This window comes from Chaetodon auriga, chromosome 8, assembly GCF_051107435.1.
Source record: "Chaetodon auriga isolate fChaAug3 chromosome 8, fChaAug3.hap1, whole genome shotgun sequence".
NCBI classification, from domain to species: Eukaryota; Metazoa; Chordata; class Actinopteri; order Chaetodontiformes; family Chaetodontidae; genus Chaetodon; species Chaetodon auriga.
This window is the reverse complement of record NC_135081.1, coordinates 4536440-4561209: the sequence shown is the minus strand read 5'-3', so window position 1 is coordinate 4561209 and position 24770 is coordinate 4536440. Positions and strand designations below refer to the sequence as shown.

General features: G+C 41.7%; 1 protein-coding gene across 2 annotated transcripts in view; it reads right to left on the bottom strand.

The window, feature by feature from the left end:
* The window catches only part of znrf2b (zinc and ring finger 2b), a 37024-nt gene extending 16185 nt beyond the window's left edge, over nt 1-20839 (bottom strand). The window contains exons 1-2 of one of the 2 annotated variants that reach the window (XM_076737154.1): nt 19900-20839; nt 3188-3283 (exon numbers count right to left, since the gene is read on the bottom strand). In XM_076737154.1, coding sequence (XP_076593269.1) covers nt 3188-3283; nt 19900-20311 — 508 coding nt within the window. In that variant the 5' untranslated portion in view covers nt 20312-20839. The remainder of the gene's footprint in view (nt 1-3187; nt 3284-19899) is intronic. The other variant, XM_076737155.1, reaches the window with a different exon arrangement.
* Nucleotides 20840-24770: the final 3931 nt, after the last annotated feature.

Below are 24770 nucleotides of genomic sequence, written 5' to 3'. Positions count from 1 at the left end.
CTTCTTTCTCCTCATGTGTCCCTCCCTGAGGTCTCCTGTCCCCTTCCATCCCTACGATCGATCCATGTCCCCTTTCTGTCTATCAAGGTAAACCAAAACTTCATAATTATATGAATTTCCGTATTGCTCAAATAAAAGCCAGGTCTCAAGCCAAGAGGATGGATAAACTCCTGGTGCCTGTCATATAATGTGCATGCCAACCAGGCATGATGTAGATTTCCATCTCTTTAAATTCAACAACATAATCATGCTATATTCAACACTTTGTTGTTCTGGATTACTCATTTTAAGTGTTATCGTTTAATTTCAGTCACTGTGGGTGGATGTGTGTTAAAGTGGCAATCTCGAAGATGGTTGATTTGGTAACCCCTGTAGTTATGGGTGCTGACTGTAAATGTGAGTCAGGTCACATAAGTCTGGGGGTAGCAAAACAAAGAACTGTCATTTTAATAATGGAGCCGGGCCATAATTGTCACTTTTCCACAATTCTGTGAGCAACTGTGACCTGATTTTATGCCACAAACTGCATAAGTCAGTGAACAGCAGGGCACAGTAAAACTAAAAGTTTGTTACCTTGCTGAGAAGTTGGGTTCCAGGTTGTCACCTGCAGCTCTTAACAGCTCGCTTCTTGTTCCATTACTCCCTACAATATTTCAAACTGATCTACTGTCACAAAATGCCGAAAATGACCGTTGTCTTGACTGTTAGACACATTTTTGATTAGAGATAGCAGTAAGTACAAGTAAAACTTACCTGTGACTACTTCCAGGGTTCTTAATTAACACCCGCCAACCCGCCAAATGGGGGTTAAAATTCATATTGGCGGGTGTAAATAAAAACTTACTAGCCAATTTGGCCGGTAATGCATTAGGCAATCATGTCAGTCAGAGCCGCTCTACAGTTCTTGGTCATTTGTCCCCCTGATAGTCCGTCCTACATTTCCCATGAACACTGTCGTAATGCTACGTGATGACGTATAAGACGCCCATTGGCTGTGCGCAGGCACACTACAGTCTGTAGTGCAACCCGCGCGAGAAACCACGGAAACGCAAACACAAAGAAGAAGAAGAAGAATGAACGGTGGCGTATAAACTGTAAAAAAGGAGACTGAGCTAGCTAAAAGTAAAGAGTAAAGTTAAACTAAATGCTGCGGTGGTTGGGACGTGGGAAATGCCCACGCCATCGCAAAAAAGGGCAGGCCTTTTACTGACTTCACATGGATGTGTGAGTAAGTGAATGAATGTTACTATTTACATATTTCAGAATCAGTGCATTTAATACGATATAGAGTGACGTAACGTTACATGCTTCCATAGACACAGAGGGAACTTTACGTTTGGGGTATTCAAAAAGAAAAAAATTTCACTGAAATGTACTGTGTTGTAGGCGCTAACAGTGGCTTCATGTATATGATAATGTGTTGTACTTTCTGTGCATTTTTCATGCTAACAATGTAAATAAAATGATCAAATGCATTAAGTGGCACTCATAATCTCTCTTATTTTCACCGGGAAAAAATTTGGCTAGTGGAAATTCTGATTGGCTGGTAACTTTAGAAGGTCACCAGTTAATTTAGAACCCTGACTACTTCATAATAATAGTCATCTTGTCCTTCACCAGTTAAATGCCTTTAACTCTTTGAAATCATAACTTAATGTTTCAACAAACTGTTTTTTTTTTTGATGTACAAATACCAGTTGAGGTAAATAAAGGCCCTGGCCACTATTTGAAAATTTACAGTAATATAGTTGTTTTTTAGTGACAGTACTAACTTTTTTTTTCTTTACAAGCTAGGTTAGCACAACCACAGCCTAACTGCACCTTTGCAATTTGTTTATTATTTACAATTTATCTGCATTCATATTACAGTCATTTGGGAGACACTTTTATCCAAAGCGACACACAGATATGCAGATATGTGTTTATGGAGATTACTTGAAATGTTGCCATCGCATCTCACATTGCTTATCAGACTGTAAACATTGACTAGCGGACTGAAGAGGAAGTCTTGGCCCGGATATGTGTTATTTGTTACCCAGATATCCGCTGGCTCCATCAGACACCCCAAAACATCGGACTTTGATCCCAGAGGTTAAATTGTCATCATACAATTGCTGCTCAGTTCCAAGACTGAGCTAACTTAGCTTCCTAAATGTGACTAAATGTGACTGGATTTTGGGATACCTTGCTAACCATTAAAACATTTTTGGGTTATGCTTTTATACTGAAAAACAAATATTGACTGAACTCAAATATCAACATCAGTGTCGGGTTCAGATGTGTTATAAAAAGCAGAGGCAGACCAAGGGGCCATATATTTTTATCATCTCACATGTCTGACTGGAGAATTCATTCTGCACGTCTGGGACATCTGACTGAGCAATCTATAAAATGTGCCATAAAACGTGATTGTATCATACTGGCTTTAACTTCAGTGTGGGGATTTTTTAAATTACCCTTACAAATCTGTGACATCAGCCTGTATTTGTAAGTTGGGTCTCAAGAGGAGAGGGTAGAGGGGTTTAGCAGAGAGAACAACAAAAACATAAACAAACAAATAAAAGAACACTTAGCAGAGTGATGAAATTTTCCCCTTGTCACATTAACCATGGTTGTGGTGTCCTTAAATACATAGCAGTATAACAGATCATTGATAAATAAAATAAGAAGCTGCCCTCAGGCAACCACAGTGTTAGTCTACAGTTTTGGAAATATTTCAGAAAGATTACACAAGATTTCACAGGGAAGCAGACTGCAAACAGAGGATCAAGTTACATAACCAGAAAGCTGTGACCGTCTAGTTTCATGAGAAAGTTAGCCATTTTTTGAATGCAACAGTGATGATCATCTCTAGGATAATTATAAGGCTGTTGGAGGGTGTCGTTATTAGCACATAATATCTTGCATAAATATCATGCATAAATTTACAGATACTTCTGTTTTTCTTTGTTCAGTGTAACAGTACTGTCGTTGTTCTGCTCACCCACACAATACAGTCATATATTGTGTGTAATTATACTGATTTTTTGGTTTAGGATACAGAACTCTCAGTTAACTCTAATTAAAGTATGCTGATTTATATTATATTTTTATCTGCTGACTGATTGTTCTGCAGCTACGCATCGCTTGTCCTTGCCTTCTTCGTATTATATCTGTAAGTAAGTTAAGAAGTAACCGTCTGTCCTACCGTTATATGTCACTCTGGGTTTGGTTAAGCACAAGACCAGGTGAAGGTCCATCTCCTCTGAAGACACAAACTTGGAGCACACAGGGCACTTGAAGCCTGGAAGACAGGGAAAACAAACAAAGAATGAATGAATGAATTTTTTACTTTCTCTTTTCAGCCCCATTTGTTGTGGTGTTTTTGCACCACATTTTCAGTGATCACTTGTCAGTTTGTGCAGTACAGCACACTAATAGCTAATATGAGTAGTAGGCAGTATTAGCCTCAGTAGCTAATGATTCCATAAAAAAATCATTGTAGAGCTTTAAGGATTCTAACTTTGTAGAAGTTTTCACTGGCTTGGTACTTATTTTCTGATTTGTTGATATAGTTGTGAAAGGTAACAAACAATTTAAAGCCACCTGAAGCACTATTGAAAAATAGTGTATATCAGAAATAACAAGCTACAAAATGCGTTTCATAAGAAATACTACCATGGAGCATTGTGCATTGAGTATGTATGACAACAGCAATCACCCACAGTTAAGATGTTTTCCCAATAAATTCATTCTAATATTGAATGAGTTTATTGGAAAAAAAGCAACTTTATATCCATCACTGATCGTATATGTGCGTAGATTTATTCATTGATAATCATTTGAATAATGACACACATTATCCTCCCTAAACGTTTCCAGTTACAGAACTGGTTGTAATTATCCCTTCTATCAAAATTTTGTTGTTGCAGTTATCACTGACATTACTGTGCCCTATGTCACAAACGACCTTCAGAGCAGCCCACATCCATCATCCATCAGCTGTTTACATACAGTTCTGCAACAGGGCGCACTGACAGGTGACACATCAGACGGACGACTGTAAACGTATAGTACAGTAAAATCTGTCCACATGTCGTAATACTGACGGGATAAATAGATTAGTGCAGCCAGAAGCAGGCTGTCTACTGCCTGTCTGACCTATTTAAGTGAATCACAACACACAAACACACATATGCATCTACAGGATGCCAACTCTCAAGATCTCCTGGCCATCTGCTGCCAATTAGGAATGTATAGCCTAGGTGCATTCATTTCAGAGAGGGATAAAGAGGAATTCCAGCTTTGCACAACTCCAAAAATCATTCTGAACAACGCTGAAAGTGAAAACTCAGCACGACCTGTATTCCCGTGATGACTCAACCGGTAAACTGTATGGGATGCTGTCCAGGAAATTAAATTGCTGTGTGTGTGTGTGTGTGTGTGTGTGTGTCAGTCAGTCATGCTTGCTCTTGGTGGCTTTAAAACTCTGGCCTCTTAGAAGAATCTTTCTCCTAAAATCACTCACATAGGCTGAAATATGACAAAAGTGGGATTTATCACCCTGGAGCAATGTCTATGTTTCAGTTTCCTCTTATGTTTATTGCCCTACAGCAAACTCTGCTGCTGGGGTTCATACCCACAGAATTACTGGAAACAACTGGTGAATTAAGACAACAAAGTATCACAATCCGAAACATCTGCTGCCTTGAGGAACAAATGAAAGCTGTAAATTCCCAAAACACTGAATAAAGGTGGAAATGTTTGAATGATGAGGCAATAGGATGATCATTAAAAAGTTTTCTCTCTCTTCATGCAAGCAGATGATTGAAGGTTGGGGAAGTTAAACATCATCAGTGTGCTCTGATAAAAGCGTGAGGATCAAACATACTGAGGGACAAAAAGATCTTTCACTTGCTTGAGGAGAGGAGTGCATCTTTTTAGGTTCAGTAAGAAGAGGAAGAACAAAAGAGGAAGACCAATTATGACACTGGAGTCGCTGGATTTCCACTCAACGACAATTACATGCAGCGCATCTCATGTCACAGAGGGCAGTTTTGTTAGACATGAGCATTGTTCTCCTTCTGCAGTTACTTTGTAATGGTGGAGAGTCTTGTGTCTCAGACCCTGACAGCTAGGCTGGTGGGAGCTTGGTTTAAAATGAAAGAGCACCACAGCAGTCCTGGTTAAGGGCTTAGCATGCTCCCTGCACTAAATCATGCGTCCCCTGCTCTGTGGCTATGTCCACACTGTCAACAACCAATAATATGTACACATTTGCAAAGTCATGCGGTCTATAAAAGCAGGAGGAGCTGCATGTGAGCTTGTTGCTCGTTCTTCTTGTCTTTGAAATTGAAAATCTTTCAAATCTGTTTGCTGGCATGTTTTTCAAGGACATGGTTGAAGAAGTAATTGGGTCAGATGTACCACAGACTGAAGAGCCAAGGAGGATGTGTGCAGTCATCATGGATGAAGATGCAGCTTTTCAGATTTAGAGAGGCTTGGAATTCTTTTGCTTGTGTGCAGGTAAGATTGAGAAGACAGGTGCAAGATCCATGCAACGGGCCTTTGGGGGTTTGGCATGATGCTAACAATGCCCCACAGTAAAAACTTCTGTTACAGAAACTAAAAAGAACTGCCCAACAAGCACTGGACCTTCAGCAGATTCTCATCACTCAGGAGAAGTCTCAAGTGACTGTATGCCCACCCCTGGTAAAATCCTCCAGGAGGCCAGGGTGCAAACGAGAATCTACTCTGGGCCAAAAACCATGTTGGAGTCCAAACCAGATGTATGTGACACCAGAGGCAAAACAAGCTCCCATGTGAATGGGGTGGCTGTGGTCAAGTGATGAGAGATGGAACTGTTATCCTTTGGTTCCTTCAAGCACAAGAAAACCTGAAAGACCAGGAATGACCTGGCACAGAATAAGCCTGACAAGATGACCTTAAGTATGGTTGAGGCTCAACATCTTGCCAAGGATCGGGATCAATGGGAGGGAGCTCACAGTGGCCTTACTTGCCACAGGGGACGAAGAGAATTAAATGGGAAAGTTAGGCCAAATAAACAGTGAGTATGTTGTTCGCACCAAAAGAATCGCATCAGGTCAGTCTGTAACAGTCACAAAAATCTGAACAAAGATTTGCATCTCATATCAAGCCTCACTGCAGATGCATTTTACAAATGCACTGTCTACGAGACCATTGTGTAATAATCTGTAGTGCTCCATAGTGACTGGGTGCACAAATAATGAGGCCATCCCTTCATTAGGGTGAGTGAGTGAAAACATTTGGGAAGATGCGTCTGGTTTCCACATGACTGGTGGAAAATCCAACATAGAATATATTAATGGTCCTAGAGGTGAATCTGTGAGGGAAGCTGCAGATTTCATCAAACATCTATTCTAATTTGCTGTGTGGGAGATGCAACCAAGTTTTTGAAATGTCATCAGCATCTCATCAGTGGAGTCAGAAATGCTGTGTGTCATAGATGAAAAAATAGAGAGGACAAAGTAAGTTTGTGTTGACTTGGTGAGGTTTATGTACCGTTAAGCATAGCCACCGACTCTCAATACTGCTGGCAGAAAGTCAAAGCTGGGCAAATTTTTAAAAAAGGGAAGCCATTTCCTGTTACAACATGTTTGCACATGACAGTGCAGCCCGCTGAGGACTCTGTCTTCTGGGGAAGTTACAAAATATGATACTGACAAGCAGATCATCCCCTAGTTAATGACATTTACACTGTCCTCTCTCTTCTTACAGCCCACAAGTGTGGCTGTGACTGCACTGAACAGTCAATTCCATCTCTACAAAGACTGAAAGAACACCAACAGAACGAAAAAGTACAAGATCTTGGATAATGATGAATGAGATGAGGTTTCGCCACATGGCAGGGTCTCTTCTACTGCTGGTACTATTTCAACTACTGATGCTGCAGCGATTGTACTTTATGAGGTAAATTATCTGCATCATGCTTGATGCCTTAAATGCTGATGAGGCAGAAATAAGACATTTACACCCATCTTCACCCTCTATGAGGCTGTACTCAGCTCTGAGTTGAGTTGCACACATCAGCATGCTATCATGCTCACAATGGTAATTCAAGGATGCTGTTATTTAACAGAGATTTTAGCAGAAATTATGCTTACTAAGCTGAGCATGTTCGCATGCTAACGTTCACAAATTAGCATTAAAAACATATGAGAGTTGAGGCTGATGGGAAAGTATTGAGAAAACAGAAACGAGGACCTGATGATGAAAGGTGATGAGATCAGAGTTTTTACATTTCCTCCTGAGGGGGCCGTGAATGTGTGTTCCAAATACAACACTAATCTCTTAAATAGCTGTCAAGCTATCTCAATGAAAAGCGGTCTGGAAGTGCCTGGAACTTCCAAACTGGTGGAGGGAAGAGTTGGGGGCTGTCCTAACTAATAATAATTCATAGAAGTGTTTTTTTGTTTTCTTTTTCATTCTTCTTCTTAAAAGATAACAAGAAATACATCAGGATGTGTATGAAATGGCCGCCAAGAACAGGTTAAAGCAAACCTATCTACTCCATGAATTCACTTTTCTCCTCCTCCATTGTATTCTACGTGCTAAAAAACCCCAATGTGACAAACACAGATACAGTTCTGCTGAAAGCTCTGCGAGCAAGCCAACAGCCACTTGGCCACAGTTTAAAGACTTTACACACAATCAGGATTCTTCAGAGTTTTGACTGAATAAGCACCACATCACTGATCCCTATCTTATCTGCTGTTTTGAGAGCATCCCAGGGTACAGTGTTCATTATCCACTGTCCTTAACTCAGCTCTCCTCCAGCCCCTGAATCAGCACATCCTGGACTCCATGCTATTAAATGGGATTTATGAATCATCATTTTATCGATCAGTTCAGTGATCATCGACAAGCCTGGCTGCAACCCATCCCAGCACCTATAACACCTACAAGCATATGCACGAACACAGGTTCTTAGAATCACTTTAATTCTTGCTTTCGTTTTTACGAAGGCAGGCAAATTCTCGAGTTGAAAATTGCTTAGATAAGGAGTAGGTAGGTCTTTCAGAGGGCAGACATCAATCAAGAGCGACTAAATTACCTCCTCTCTTCCTCGTTCTGCAGTGCTCCTCTCTGCCATGTGTTGCTGACAGTTTGGTAAATGAGCACTACAGGAAACTGAGGTTCTCTGAAGCACAGGCAAAAGGTAAAAATGTGAACAGAATGAATATTTGTAGGTTGTTCCAATGACATATTATTTTGGTTTTCTGATCCTGATGATGTTTGATTCTATGCACCACCGGTTAAAATAAAGATTAGCTTTTCCTGTAAATGACACTTTTGCTCTGTAGGCCAGACGGAATTAAACAGACATGGGAGCTGAGTTGATGCAGGAGACCACTGAGGGTCATCCCATTGATAGCTGAGCTGAGGAACAGTTGGCCTGTATAATTCATATTACTGGCACCTGCACTCCAAGGGACATGGAGAGGGTAAAAAAGGAAGTAGAGTGAAAATAGAATCGGAGGGAGGGGGCTGAATAAATGTGCTTTCAGTTGCTGGGAAATGGGTTTAAGTAGGGTAAATGAGGGGAGCCCTTCCTTCTGTCAGGCTAATGTACCACTGCCTTCTACCTCCGTCAGTTGGTGGGTCTCTCCATCTCTCCCTCAGTAAACATTAGCATCACACACGAACAGAGCACCAGGAGGCAGCCGTGGAAAGACCAAAATATCCTACTCAGGTCCAAGTAAGGTCATGTAGAAAATAACACCTTCCATTGCAATCCAACACTGCATAAATGTAAGAACAATTTGTTGTTAGATGCTGTTGCTGTTTCTTGGCGAACAACATCTGGGTGGAGTGACTGTGCACAGCTTCCTGCTGTAGTTACTTGTAGCAGCCTGGACAGAGACCTTTACTAAAACTGACCACATCTGGCTGGAGATGATTCACACAAGTGCTGGATGGACTGATGACCTGGTTCTTGTCAAGAAACAGTGAGAGCTCATTACTACCTGTAAAACCACTAATTGTAGTTTTTACATTTGTGTTTGAGTACAGATTTAACAGTTACAGCCCAATGATCAATTTAGAGGTATTAGTATTGGAACTTTCAACGCAGCCAAGCTAGCTGTTCCCCCCTTCCTCCTGTTGCTATGCGAAGCTAGGCTAACCACATCCCGTCGGCAGTACAGTCAATACGCCTTGTTCGTTCAGACCGTAATAACGAGGAAGTGTGAAAAACATCAGTGTCATCTTCGGAGTCGGAGTTGTTTCTACTGTTCCCGTTTCTACAATTGTGGTCAGTGCAAGTGACAGTAAAGGTTCCACCAAGCGGTGTGTGCTGTTAGTCATGTGCCATCTGAGACTCGGCAGATGGACACTTAGGAAAAACGGTGGGAGGGGGGTAAAAAAAACAGTCAGCTGGCAAACAAACCAAAGGCTTTAAGTGCCTGCTGACTGGCTCTTTATGCTGTACATGTGGATGGGGCATGGCTGTATGAGTGTTGCCACAACAGGCGCTGAATACACTCACAGTCAACCTAGCCAAGTTAGTGTGGAAAATACACTACCTGCTGTGCCTTTACTCTGACTGTGTGTGGTAGGTCTGCTTTGGTCAGCAGGAGGTCTGGAACACAAAACAGCTGAAAACAGCTGACTGAATGATAATCAAAAACTATCAGAGGATGTGTGGGGCATAAATCCTGATTCATCTCAACAGCACTGTACTCATAAACACCATCATTCTCACTCACACACCTTTATACTCTCTCACCTACATACATTATATGTTTTACAGTGGTAAACATGAGACACAATAGTTGTATGTGGGGCTGGAAGTGATGCACCTACACAGAACTCTCACCTGCAGTTCTCCTCAGTGCTGTGAAGTGTTTTGGCATCATTCAGCTCATTGTTTTGGTTGTGAGGCTTGTAACTTGTCTCAGCGCTCTCATCAACCTTGTCTCCAGCAGCAGCAGCAGCAGCAGCAGCAGGCAGCTGTTTTCACTGAAAGAGCTCTGATGAACCCACTCTATGCTATCTGCCCAGCACCAAGCAGCAGACAGACACCGTTAGAGACCAGCTGGTGAAAAGAGTGGAGCATTTAGCAGCTTAAGAGACCAAAGCAGAACTAAAAGGAGAGTACATTTTGGACTTACATTCATCAGGAGGCCAGAAACACAACTTCAAGTGACTGCTAATGTTTCCGTGTGTCTAGTGGATCTGCAAATAAGCAACTGTTTGCAATCACGGTAGTACTAAAAATGCGATTAGGGGATAATATGCTAATTTTTTGCATACTCCTTACTCAACTGCCCCTGGGTGGCAAAAGAAAATCAATTACTGCACTAAGCACTCATTATGAACTCATTATCACACCATCAAACAAATGAATCTAGTTGGCAGACACTCCACTCTGCAGTCTAGTCTCATACACTTCACTAATAATTGAATATGGCACAGTAAATAAAGTAAATTAAGTTGACTTTCAGTTTTACTTTACTCTCTGTGTGAGCTTTCTCTCTTCTGCTTTTCTCAAATAGTCTGTTAACATACTTTCAAACATCAATATCATTTAACTTATTAAAAGGTGCATCATGTGGCTCAAAACAGGACAGCTATTTTCTGTCTCAGTGTTGGTCTCGTCATTTAATGAGCTCATGGTGGCTTAAACTCACAAGTATAGAAGGATGTGTTTCTTTAGGTGGGCATTTATTTACACACTGAGGAGTTAGCACTGGCTAACGTCAGTGACTAAGGGCTTGGTCATACCAACAGCAAACTTTGGGGAACATGATCAGTGGAATTCCTTGTAGGAGTGAAGCAGGCTTGCAAAGAGCTTTCATGTAGAGTTCAACATTGTCTGTCACTGACCAATTGCTAACAACCTTTACAGTGCTGACCTGTGAAGAACCAGAGTCCAAAATGGAGGGAAGCTATCATGTTAGCTGTGTCATCTGAGGAAGCGAGAAGTGAATCCAAACCCAAGCTTCAAAACATCTCTTTAAAAACTTGTTTGTGATGTCGCAACTGCTGCTACATCCATGTAGTGAGAGATCAGCAGGTCTGCTGCAGTATTCAAATGAAGGGACTCTGCATCGGAGATTAGGAGAGCAGGTTAGGTAGCTACTGGCTTATCTCATCAAGATAGATTTCAGCTAACCTGGACTGACCACCGTTTACGCCATCATAGCTCAGCTCTGTGGTGCATGATCTCCTGGAACCTCACACTGACCTGTGGACATTTCGCCACTAAGACACAATATCACCGTTCTCAGTATGACAGAGTGGGCAGGCATCACTGCTTCCTTGTTAATGAATAATGATAGGAACAGTAAAAATCTGCCAGACAGTGCTTTGTCTCCTCACTAGCCTCTCTGACAGCTCCAATCTGGCTTTAGCTCTTTACAGGAAACAGACTAGCAACAAATCCATCCTCGCTCTGCAGATGGACAATATCAGCCAGCATCTTTGAACTGTCTCACAAAGCAGAAACAGCCTCCTGCTGATTTTCATCAAAAGGAATGAAACAATGCAGCTACTGTGTGCGAAAATAATACACAAAAACAAAATGACCACGTTGTATTTACAACACACTTCATTAGTTATGGTATACAATTGTTACAGCTTGATCTTATATCTCATGGGAAATCCAAACTTATTATATGAATCAACCTTTTTGATCCCATATGTACGAAAATGTGGAACGTGTAACTTCCATCATGGCAGCTTTGCAGAGGACACCTTCATTGATTATTACAGAACCCCAAACTCTTTTTTAACTGTATCAGAGTATTAAAGCCTGCAATATTGTGACATGCATATTCCTGTATGGTTATGTACCCATGCATACCAGTGAGTGGGACAGTGAAAACCATCTTTGTGAAATATTGTAGTCCTAGAAGCTTGGTGGCGTAGTGACGACTCGCCAGTTGGTGAACCACTGTAACTGGCGAGGTAACCGCTAGCTCTCTCTTATACACAATTTTGTTCAATAAAACAGTAACTGTGGAGCAGAAATAAAGCTCTCTGAGCTAACAAGCTTGCTTAGCACAGTCACTAATTGGACAATATGTTCATATGTTCACACAGTTTATTCAAAAGATGTATTTGTACCATTGATTCATCTCAAAACCATTGCACTGCTTTTTTTTTTTGGAATGGCTAATACTAGCTTTCTCTATTCATGGATTACTCTGACCGTGTAAACAAATGAGATGACTGCACAGATTATACTGAAAGAAATAGATTTTGCTCTAAAACTTAGTTGTTTCAAACGCTGCAGTGACTGGACCATTAAAAAACAAACAAAATACCAGTGACTGTCACCCAAGCTGCCACCCACAGATGGGAATCAGACCATCAAGACAGAAATGATGATATCATCAACAATACTTGACATTGACCTTGGCATTGCTCGCACAGGTGACTATTCTTTAGGCTCATAGAACAGTTGTTGAAGGTGTTTCAGATGTGAAACTGAAAATGTCACACCAAAAATCACCCAAGTTGTCAGTGAGTTACTTCACTATTGACTGTCTGCAAAGCAGAGGTCATATATATAATGTAAAATACACTTTTTCACGGTTGTTCAGAAAAATATGTCACCTGACTTGCCTTTTGTATGTTGTTTTATTGTCTATCTTGTCAGTTAGCCACTCACAGTCTGGGGCATGTGTTCGACCAATGTTGTAATATAATAACAACTATTTTTAAACCTGTGCCTTAATTTGGTGTCTAAATGACTAACAGGTACAAAAGGTTTTGGAATTGGCTCAGTAGACTGCCTCAGCCAGCAGTCACAAAATGGGCTGCAATGTGGGCTGCCCACATAATCCTGGTGGGCAACAGTGGCCATCAAAGTACATCCACTAAAAGACAGGCTCAGATGGTTATTCTAAAAGCGTAACAACATCATGGAAAGGATATCTCCACAGATGGACTTTTTTGTGAAAGAGTAAGATCCTTTTAGTTTAACTAGAAATAGCCATTATTTCACTTTCCTTGAAGCCACAAGAACTCATTTTCAAAACCAGTAACTCTACGTTACAGATCATCATAAAACACACTTAAAAACACAAAACTCAGCAAAACCATCTTCGTTAGTCTTTCCACTGTTCCAACAATTACCAGCTCTGGTATGGTTGAAATAAACCCTTATTCACCAAATCAGATGTGAAAATATTGTGGCTCTACACTCTGAATTTATAACGCTAAAACAAACCCTATTTGAAGGGAGCTGAACATTGAAAGTAGTAGGCTGGACGCTGCTAATTGTTTTTCATGTTGCTTTCTGCTGAAGTTTAGAACGTTACTGCAGTGAATGTTGAGCTAGCATTAGCTTTGCTGTCATAAGGATGTGCGTTTGTGTGTTTGTGTGTGTGTTGCTGCTGCATGTAATTTTGCTTCATGGACATGCCCTGAAGGTAATGATACGGCTGTGTGAAAAATAAATAGTAAAACTGCAAGAATTCATTTGCTTGGCAACGCTGTAGAACTTGGATTAGCACCCAGCGACAAGCTTGCTTAGACCATAACTGTAATATCAGCTGTAATGTTTGCATAACCATATCAGCTGTAACCATGTAACCATATCAGCTGCAACATGCAGTGAAGCTAATACAGATCAGATTCCTGCTTAACGTGTTTGGCAGTGAAGTTTTTAGTTTACAAGCGTTTATTGTGGTAATATTTAAGAAGAAATACAGCTAAACTCAGTTATAGTGATTTCCTGGCTGCAAAAACACTGACAGAGCGGATGACGGGCAGTACTGGCTCAGGTCTGTGGGACCTGACCAATCAGAACAGCCTGGGCTTTTTGAGAGGGGGCCTTGGAGTTAAAACTAGTGTTTCAGACAGAGGGTGAACAGAGGTGCTGCAGCAACGTACAGTTTTTTGATCATTGACACTTGTAAACTTATTCTAGTACACACCCAAATGAAAGTATGAACCTGGAAATGTGCACATTATGTTACCGCTAAATTAGCTGAGAGGAGCTAAATCATTGACAGTGTCATCAGGTTATTATTGCTTCTGGAATGTTTTGTCTGACTGATTCAGAATCACCATATTACAACTTCAATCAAAAATAATCCTTCATAGTGCATTTCACAAATGATTAAACTGAGAACTTCAGTAATCATTGATATGGTTGGTGCTGCGGCTCACCGTCACACTAACAGTCTAAGACAGCGTAAGGTGAGTTATAGTATTCCACAAGAGCAGACAGCTGGTGCTGTCTAACCGCAGGTCAAACAGGGACAAATGCTGCATGCTGTTTGCAGTCTGGCCTTGTGTAATAATCTACCTACAGTGTTTCTGTTTTGTAGTTCTTCAGGATTCAGTCCTAGAAAGATTCTGTAGCAATCCTTTATGTGCCTTACAAGACTTATTCCTCGACACCAACAGCACAACAAAAGAAACAGTTCACAAAGTGTGTGGACTCAAAGCTTCTGATTTTCTTAAAATCTTGGGATGACTACTAGATCGTAATACACTAGTAGTATGTTTCTCGTACTCGTTTGCCTCCTTATCGACATTATGCACAAAAACAGATATTCATTATATCCTATAGTGGTTGGAATCTTTGTGTTCTTTTAGAAGGAATAATCTTCAATGTCATTTTTGGCCAATTCAAACAGCCTAGAGTCAACGGGGTATATCACTCATGTGCCACTAAGGCAAGAGTAGCGTACCAGTAGCTTCTTCACCATCTCGAGCGTCGCTCCCTGAGAACACCAATGTTCAGGACAGAATGTCCCAAGTCATTTTGTGGTTCTTTGAGCCACAGCAGTAGGGGTCTGAAAATGAAATGCTTGTTCTCAGGGTGGTGCTATAGGAAGAGCGCAAAAAGGGTGGATCACCATGAGAACTGAATATGCCCAGCAAATATCATGGAAATGTGCTTGTTAGATAATGGAGCGTGGTGTCCAGGGACCCGATATGTGCTGGTGCCACTTCACAGTAATCAGCGACGGGTAAGAACACTGCAGAGGTGTGACTGCCTGTCACGCTGTGCCTACTTGCATGGCTTTTGGCCACCATACAAATGTATAGAATGGATATCGAGTCAAATTAAATGCATATTACAGAAGAATATTGCAGCTGGTGTTGTTGTGATGCAGAGCGATATGTACAGAATACAGTTTAAAGAATTATTTATTTATTTATTTTACATTTGACCCAGCCGTAATTACTTTTCGTAGGGAAACAGCAACTTAGGTCCTTAAATCCAATTTGTCAGTCCGAGCTCCATCCTCTATGAGCACAGCCATGAAATCAAACGTTTGCTACAGTTTCGAACTGTATCCATCCGAAGCAGGCCGCTGAGCTGCTCTCACACTCTGCAATAGGAAGCTGTATCCATTCAAATCACACACTGACAACAGGAAAGCATTTCCATCATGAGCCGACGGTCTATCAGGGACGGAAATTCTGCAAACAGCCCAGACATAACGGTTACAGACTTTGGACTGTGACATTCATTATCTTACTGTGCACAAAGACGGCCTGTCCAGGAAATGAAGGCACACCATAAATCTTTCCCAGGGTTTTTGAATTCTATGATTAGGTTTGATTCAAGGATTTGCAAACATTCAGAGATCAACTCAGACCATTTTGTGTCAGTCTGAGGGCACGGTGTGCCTTTCTAGAGATGTTAATCTAAATATCTAGATAATCTAGATACGAACAAACCAGATTATACAAAAAGATGGGCCGCTGTGTGAAACATGAAACAGAATATGATGATTTGCTAATCCCCATATAATGAATTGAAAAGAGTACAAAGACAATATATTTAATGTTTGACCTCATCAGCTTCATTGATTTTTGTAAATATCTGTTTATTCTGAATCTGATGCAGCAACACGTTTCAAACAAGTTGGACAGGAGCAACTACAGACTGGGAAAGATGTGAAATGCTCCAAAAACACCTGTTTGGAACATTCCACAGGTAAACAGGTTGATTGGTAACAGGTGATAGTATCATGATGGGGTATAAAGGGGCTTCCTGGAAAGGCTCAGTCGATCACAAGCAAGGATAGAGAGAGGTTCAGTACTTTGAGTCACGTTTTTGTCCACATAGTCCAATACTTTTTCTCTTTTTAGCTCTGTTTTGGTCTCCACCAACTCCTGATGGAAATAGAGAGCCAAAGCCAACATTAGTGTTAAATGAATCGAGGAAAACTAGGATGAAATATATTCATCAATTACCTTTTTTCAATAACTAAGACGAGACAGCACAGTCAAGATTTAATGAGTGTGTGTGTGTGTGTGTGTGTGTGTGTGTGTTTGAGAGAGAGAGTGTGTATCTGTAAACACACATGTCAGTTGTACACTGTTGTGTTTTGAAGCCTAAACTTAACCAAACTGAAACCTTTTTACCACATTAACCCTGTCAGAAAGGCTGGTGCGTCTCTGGGATGAGGACATGTTGGACAGACAGAGAAGTTGCTCTGGGCTTCAAACACTGTATACAGCGGTATCTGACGGCCTGGTACTGAGAGCCGGTCATTTTTTCACTTTTCACTTTTGACTGTTCATGATTCATTCATTCATTTGACTGTCGCTGTTCATCCACAGAACACAGTGTCAACACTTTCCAGTGGGACTATTTCTTCTGGGGAAAGTAGTTCCTCAGCAGTAGTAGTATATTTGGGTGGAGACAACTTCAACTCCAAACACATCATCTCTCTCGCTCCCTCACACACACACACACACACACACACACACACACACACACGCACATGCAGTGAAATACAGGCTGTGTTGTGTCGTTCATCAGGTTGTTGTGCACAATTGATCCGGCGTGGTTTTAAACCTAATCTGTGTATTTCTCAGAGGCGTCGTGCTCCGTCAGCGTTCAGCACACTTCACTGAACAAACTGATCGATCGGTGAGCTGCTGGCTCCAATACTACAAAGCTGCTCTGCTGTATTTTCATCAAGACTATTTAGACTGTTAAATCTTGAGTCTTTAAATTAAGAAGCAGCACCATTAACAGAGAGAACGCCACCTGCTAGCACAGCCTGCAGACACATATGTGTGTGTGTGTGTGAGTGTGTACTATTGATTCATCCATGCACCATTATAGAGGAAGGAAACTTGACGGGTTGAGTTAATTATTAGGCGCCTGTCTGCTGACTCACACTTGAATTAACAAACTGTGTACACAGCCTGCCGCATGTGCAAGTACTGTGCATGCAAGAGTGTTTGTTTTAGTAAAAACTCACTTGCATCAACATTGACATAAATACCTACCAGCGTTTTTTTAAGCCCTTAATGCACTATGATAAAATAAACAGACCAAAGGGACTGTGTGATGAGCAACATCTCACGTGAAGTTCATATAGACGTGCTCTCGCTTTAGCAATGGCAACGCTAACGGAGACCTCACACACAGCTGTGAACTGTGAGTGTTCCAAGAGTGGCTTAAAAGCAGAGAAGCCCCCTTCACAACAGGAACTTTAGCACATAAAATACATGTTGGCATGAAATTCCTGCCCTTTGACTGCTGCACAAGAGCAGGTTATAATCACCACGTCAGCACGCAAAATGAACGCCTGTTAGATATGTGAGGGCAAAGCAGACACACCAGAACCTCTCTGCTATTTCACTCTTGTAAGTATACTTGTATTATGAGACAGAATTGAAGTTTTGCTCACAGGAGCGACATGAGAGCGCCTTTGTACAAACTGAGGTTAAGCTCTGACAGTCTAATTACACCTGACAAACCAACACTGGGAATATGTGCCTTGTACTCCTCTCTTCATTCACTGTGAGGACATTTTAACTGTTTTCAGTATCAGGCATTTTATTAGCATATTAAGCAGAGCATCATCTGAGCAACCATTATTGGTGACTCAGTAAACGCTGGAGAGACTGGTGTCATAAATCCCATTTTCTTCACTCAGGATCTGATCACTGTTCATGTGACTTCCTGTATATTCTTTACTCTGCTGGAAACTGTCCAACATGGCTGCAGCTTTTTGTCACGTCTCCCGGCTGCAACCACCTGCTCTCATCCACTTTCCAAGCGAGGCAGAATTTATCTCAAACAGGCCTGTTATCGTTCATCTTCTATTAAAATACCTCTAAGAGTCTGGAGAGTTTTTTATCTTTCCTCTGTGAGCAAAGATTTTCCATCACTTTTCCATCAGTTTAACAGGAAACTACAGCCCAGTCCACTTTTTTTTTACACAACTTTTCTAAAACGCTGATTGTTGTCAATAAAAAAAAAAAACATCCAGAAGAGCACTGGTAAAAAAAAATCTGCAGCCAAATAAAAACATCTGAAGTGCTGTCAAGAACAAAACCAACAGGTGGTGATACAACCCTCACCCTAAAGACATGTTGGCCAATCAGAAGCCTGAAAATAGCCATAACCGGACAGACAGACAGCCTTGGACCAGAGGTGACACTGGTGGACAGGTTGGATTATGTAGCAGTGACCTCCGCAGAACCGTCCGATGCCTCTGTTCCTCAATAAAAATGAAAGTGTGCATTCATGTGTAAACATATGAAAAGTCCAGTTAGCACCAGCACTATTTTGGCCACATCGGCCATTGCAGAAAACTGCCCCCACGTCAACAGAGAAGATAACGATGCAACGTCAAACAAAGGAGATAACGGCGCGCACTCGGTCATCACGAGCCAAAAGTTCTGCTCTCCCTGTCCACACGTCAACACTCTGCAATCAGCTTGTGACAATCTTCACACTGGAAGCCGTTCACAGTGACCTCAAACTGAGCATGCGTGTGGACAAAAAGCCAAAATACATGAACAACCAGCTCGACAACAGAAAAACATCTCAGGTCTACTTGAGGAACTCCTCCTGTGCAGCACTGATTGGCCACCTAAAAACAGCCTTGCCCTCTGATTGGATAACCTCAGCGTGCGACGAGGAGAGCTGTGGCTGAGCCGTGGATGCTGTTGTGGTGTGGGTAATGACATCAGAACAGATGACAGGGTCACCTGATTAGCTTTAGGGCCTCAACCATGTGTTCAGTGGTCAGAGGGCTCCGGTCAGTGCAGCTGCTCCGGCTAATCGATGAAATCAGCAATTAGACGTTCACACTGTTTATCTTAACGATGTTTGGCTCCTCTCGCACGTGTGAGTCATCGTCCTCACATATGAATGCCATGAAAAGCAGCGGGGGACACTCGCTCAATGGCTGGCTTCTCCATCACTGTCTGTGGACATTATATCAACACTACCCTGTTTCCTGGTGGACCTTTGTGCTTTTTGAGTATGGATCAAGTTGAAAAGGTGGCATTAAATGCTTCATCGACATCAACTGACAAAAAAAATTGTTTTAAAAATTCCCTAACACAAATCCTCAGAGCTGGTGTGATGTCTTCAAGTTGCTGGTTTTGTCCAACCAGCGGTCCAAAACCCCAAAGTATTCAACGTACAGTGTGAAGAGAGGAAAGCAGCAGCCTGACTGACACCTGATCAGGGAACTGATGAACACTTTCAGCAAAGAGCTGTCACTCAGGTCATGATCTGAGCATTCATCCGTGGGAGTTTACACGTTACAACTTCCTAAAACGAACACACATTGGATATCTTATTGGCTGATTCCTCTACGTTTGGGCTCAGTCTATTTACATAAGACTATTTTAAAGACATTATATAGACTCCAGCGTTCCCTGGCCAATGCAGACTTTCTTGCTCGGGGTCATGACCTCAGCAATCTAAGCTCCAGTTCTGCTATATTGTCTTCATTTTTTATTTGGTGAGCACATGTGTGGTCTGCTGTCACGTGATGACATCAGTCTGAACGCAGTGCTCACTCTGCTGCTCTGAAATCAGCTGTTTAGCAGATATTAACTGTGTGAAATGTTTGCCCCCATCCTCAAGCCTGTAAACCATCATCGGTCACTGAGCTGTGTCAACACACCGCGGGGGCTCTGCCCTCTTACCTCCGAACAGATGAGGCGAGAGGTGTGCTGGTAGTGATCCGATCAGCAGCCGCGGACCTTCGTGCCCTCCGCCTGAGCGCTCTCTGTCCGCCGCCTCCTCCGGGCTGCTGCCGCCGGACTCCTGGGAGCTGTAGGCTCCGCTGCTGTTCGGAATGTTGATACTGGACTGAGGTCTGGTCCCGGAGCCTCCGGAGCCCCCCACAGACCTCGCCCTGGCACCGAGGTGCTGGCTGGTGCTGGACGTGGCTCCGGACGCGCTGTACGCGTGGTACCTCACACCGCCGGCGGTGGTCCTGCTCACGTTACTGCCGTTGCTGTTGGACGTGCTGGAGGGCAGATCCGAGCCGGAGTAGGCTCTGGTCCGTCCGTTAGCAGCTGGATTAGCGGTCGGGCTGCTCTGCTTTGCTCCCATCTTGACCTCCAGTGACTCGGCTTTGAAATATTAAAGAGGCGTCCTATGAGCCACTGCGGGACGGTGCGCCAGATTTACGCCTGAGGCAGATGGTTAACAGGACTGACACTGGAAGAAAAGAAAAGCAGAACTAACTCTGCGCCGCTACGATCCCGTCGACATTAGGGAAATACAAGTTAGTGAAAAGTTGAACCGGCCATCTGTGACAAGAGCTAAAGATGTGTGTAAAACTTTAGGAGCCGTCACCATAGTATTCCGTGCTGCAGGTAACGTTAACGGGGATCCGTGCTCGTCTGAGCCGCTGCTGGGAACCCGCTGAGCTCCGGCCGCTGGTTCCTCCTTAGGGTCCGCTCCGCCATGGCTCCCGAGCAGCATGAAGGAGCGACGAGTCGGGCTCCTCACACCTCCCCGCCTGATAACAAATTGCTCAAAAGGAAGTGATAGAGGAGAAAGCACTGCACAAAACCGTTTTTTTCAGCGGCACCAAGGAGACTCGGTGCACAGGCTAGCCGTCAAGCTAGCTGAGCTGAGTAGTATTTCCGCGAAGAGGTTTCAAAATAAAGCCATTGCGGTGGTTTATACTGGAAACTGTCTGCGTTGACATTGTCAATGTTAACGTTGACAATTTTCAATATAAAACATTGACAGTTAAATCCTACCTGCTGTAGTTTTCATTGATTCAAAAAAAGAATGTTTTAGAGAGGTGCTGCTTATTGTCATCTTAGAGGCTGTAGTTTATGGTGCTGTCTCTACACTGAGTGGTGTTTCTTATATTCTGTGTTAATTTATATAAACAGGGACACCTATACTGCCAGGAAGCCAATACTGTTATCAATATTAATAAACTGAGCAATACATTTCAACATTGAACAAGCCAAAAGTCTACAGCCATGTTACGGATACTGTGTGAGACTACACAGCAGTACTTCTCGCTAAATGCTAACATCAATATACTAAAATATGAAGATGCTGACGCTAACTTACTCTAGCTAATATTAGCTAATTAGTGTAATAGGAGTAGAGAACACAATTTCAGTAGAAGGTGCAACATGAGGCCCTGTACAGGCTAAATGCTTTCTGGTGGATGAACTATGTAACACCAACACCATATCAAAATGACCTCAAACACATGACATTTTTATTTTGCTTTCTGCTTGTTTATTGGCTGATACAGATATGTCTGTGATAAGCTAAAATGCGCTGACACATCAGTCAGACTCTAATAAAGCAGTATACACCCGTAGACTTGTAACCTACGTTAGATAATTATTTATCACAATGATTATCATAAGTGTTTTTATTGTTGTTACTGTCACTTATTGTTTCATAGTAAGGCACATTTAATGTAGCCGGCATGTTAACTGCAACACACAGCAATAAATAACAGCAATAAAAGCAGTCGTGTTTATTGAGACGAATTACCATGACCCCAAGCTCGTTAGCAGAGAAAACACATCGAAAAATGTGAAACACTATGACATGGTTTGCAAAAGTGTGAGCAGATGTGAACTATAAATCATTCTTAAACTTAAAAAAATGCAAAAATTCTTGATCCAATGATAAAAAAGAATGTAATATTGCTAATGGAGTGTGGTTTGTAGTTTTCTTGTTGATGTAGGGCCTTGCACGATGCCACATACACCATATGTCATCTTGTATGTATGGTAGGCTGTACAGATCTCTACTGCTACATTAAGTGACAATACAGGTTAACCTTGAAGAAACATTTGCACTGTATGTCTATATCACCATAAACAAGAAAGACATCAGACTCTTCAGCATAGTTTGATACAAACAAAGAATAACACTCTACAGCACTTGTAGTTGTCTGGTTCATGTGTAAAAAGCTCTCTGAAAAACAGATATATGACTTCCATGACTCGCAGATCAAGGTCAAACCGGCCTGGACTGAATCTGCTGCTTTGTCCAAACAATGGATATCAGTATTTACAGTGTGTTTGCAATCTTACACAAAATTAATTTCAGCTGCGTAGCAACTTATTGACACGCTTTGCTGAAGACTGAATGCGCATTTATGTTTAGTAAACATGCCTCTCAGTTTATGCATACTTTTCAACCTTATCAAGTTTCTAAACAGACATCTTCCATCATACTGTAAAAGGTACTGTATACTGTGTTTTAAAAGGACATTTTGTAACTAGCACAACTCATTTCACTTCATATTTCATGTAAACACTCCTCTGAAGAGGGCACAACATGATGCAATGTTTATACCGTGCAACTCAATCTACCGTCATTATCATCACCGGAACGCAAGTCGTGCTTTTAGTTTGAAATCCAAAGGGATTATTTGTGGCGTGATTGTGTATCCATACGGAAACTTGATCAACTTCGGACCTCGGCGTCTGATGACGTCAGCAGCAGCGCAACAACGTCAATAACAACCAGAGTCTCACCTACATGTATGGTCTTCCTCCTGAACTCCTCACTCTAATGTTTTTAAGCAGATAACAACAAGCAGAATTCTTGTTGTATTTTATTGGCACAGAGTCGCGTAATTATACAATTTTTATTTGTTACCATCTTGTTTTTGCAATTCCATCCATCAAATGATGTCAACAGTTATTACCTTCAGTCCAGGACTTACTTCACCTCTTTTAATTTTGCTGCCTGTTGTTTGAATCTGTTGCACAATGACTTTAAATCACAGTCTCTCCTGCAGAATGGAAGTTATTGCTATAGGAAACGTTCTTGTGGCTGCAGATGTTATGGTACACAAAGAGCCCAGATTGGTTGATGGCTGTAAAGAAAGACAGTAAAGATTTCTGCTAAGCAATGAAATATTTCACACTGAGAACCACCTATCTGAATTATATAATATTACAATAATATAAACACTACAATTCAAGATCAAAAATGCAACCATGAACATTTGAGCTGCCAAGAATAAAGCAATCATGCATGCATAGAACTGATTGGACCTCTGACCTATCAGGTTATGTCCTGTCAGTCATGTGTCATGTATTTAGACAGATTGTTTCAAATTAACATATTCTGTTGTATTTCAACATTAAGTACACAAAAGAGGTCAAATTTCACACAAAGATATTTGCTTAAAAATGTCAATTTCTTAATGGCTTTCTCTGGTTCCAAATATGACTTTGTAACTTAATACATTGCTTTTAAATGCTTGTGTTCCAATAATTAAATTGGTGCTGCACTGTACAGATGCAGTAGTCCTAGTAAGCTGCTACACAGACATTCATCTTTCTTGCATATGCATGCAAAGGGGAGTGGACATCTAACTGAGAGTGAAACTTTGGCACACCTCCTGGACACATAACAATGAAAACAATTCCCAGATGCAAGCAGCAGAGGAGGATGTTGTGCTGCGATGCTCGATATACTATCCACTAAATTCAAAAGAGGACACAACTCCAATAGAAGCAGCTTGTGTTTACAGGAAACACAACAGGACAGCGAGTGCCCTGTGAGAAAGTCCTGTTCGCTCCCACTGAGACAGGGTAAGTACTACCAGACAACACAGTTCACCTCTGCTTTCAAATGGCAGATTCCACCTGTGTTTGCGGTGCATCTGATTGGTCTGAGCTGTCACAAATGGTAAAACAGTCGTCAAAGACACAGCTTCTCATTGGCTGTTTTGTTTGTGGTTGACATGGTTTTGTTTCTGTAAAACATGAACCACTAAATACACATAAATTCGTTGCGGTAAGTCAACAGGACAACTTCAGTGCCGGCTTTGAGGGATTCTAATGGCTTTGAGCACAGAATGACTTCCTGTCAACAACAGCAAGGTTGACAGAGCCGATGTGCGAGGTGAATGGTTTTCTCACCCTCGACTGCATTAATCCCTCTAATCTCCTCTGTGTGGAAATAGCTTGGGTTATATGTCTATCGATCAACATCCATCACCACCTACGCAATGAAGAGGAGGACGGGGCAGCTCAGCAGTCACACAGCAAAACCACAATTACATTAGCCTCAACGGCTTGTGTTTGTTTGAATCAGCTGTCAGTGTGGTAGCATTGTTCTGGTGCTGCTGGTGGTGGATGGCAGGAATCCTTTTGGACTTAGTCTGTGCTGGGAAGCTTCTGAATCACTGGATACACAAAGTAAAACTGTCCACCAAGACACAGGATTCTAAGAACGGTATTTACAAAGTCAACCTGCAGTAAATATGGAATTAGACTAATCTAATCAATGATCAGATCTAATAAAACAGCAGCATTTTCATTATGTTGCAGCTCGATGACAATGTCCGCAAGTGTGATTCTTCAGTTATTCAGAGGAAAAAGTCATCAAACCACTGTACAGTGTTAATGCAGAGATGAAGAGCATGTGTTGCAATTCCCAGGGGTCAAAAATGACATTTAAATTCCTAAATAAAATATCACTAAATAAATAAACGGAACATACAAAGGTCTGAGTCTTTTTATGTGTCTTCACTTGTGTTGTGATGTTTTTGGCTTCTAAAATG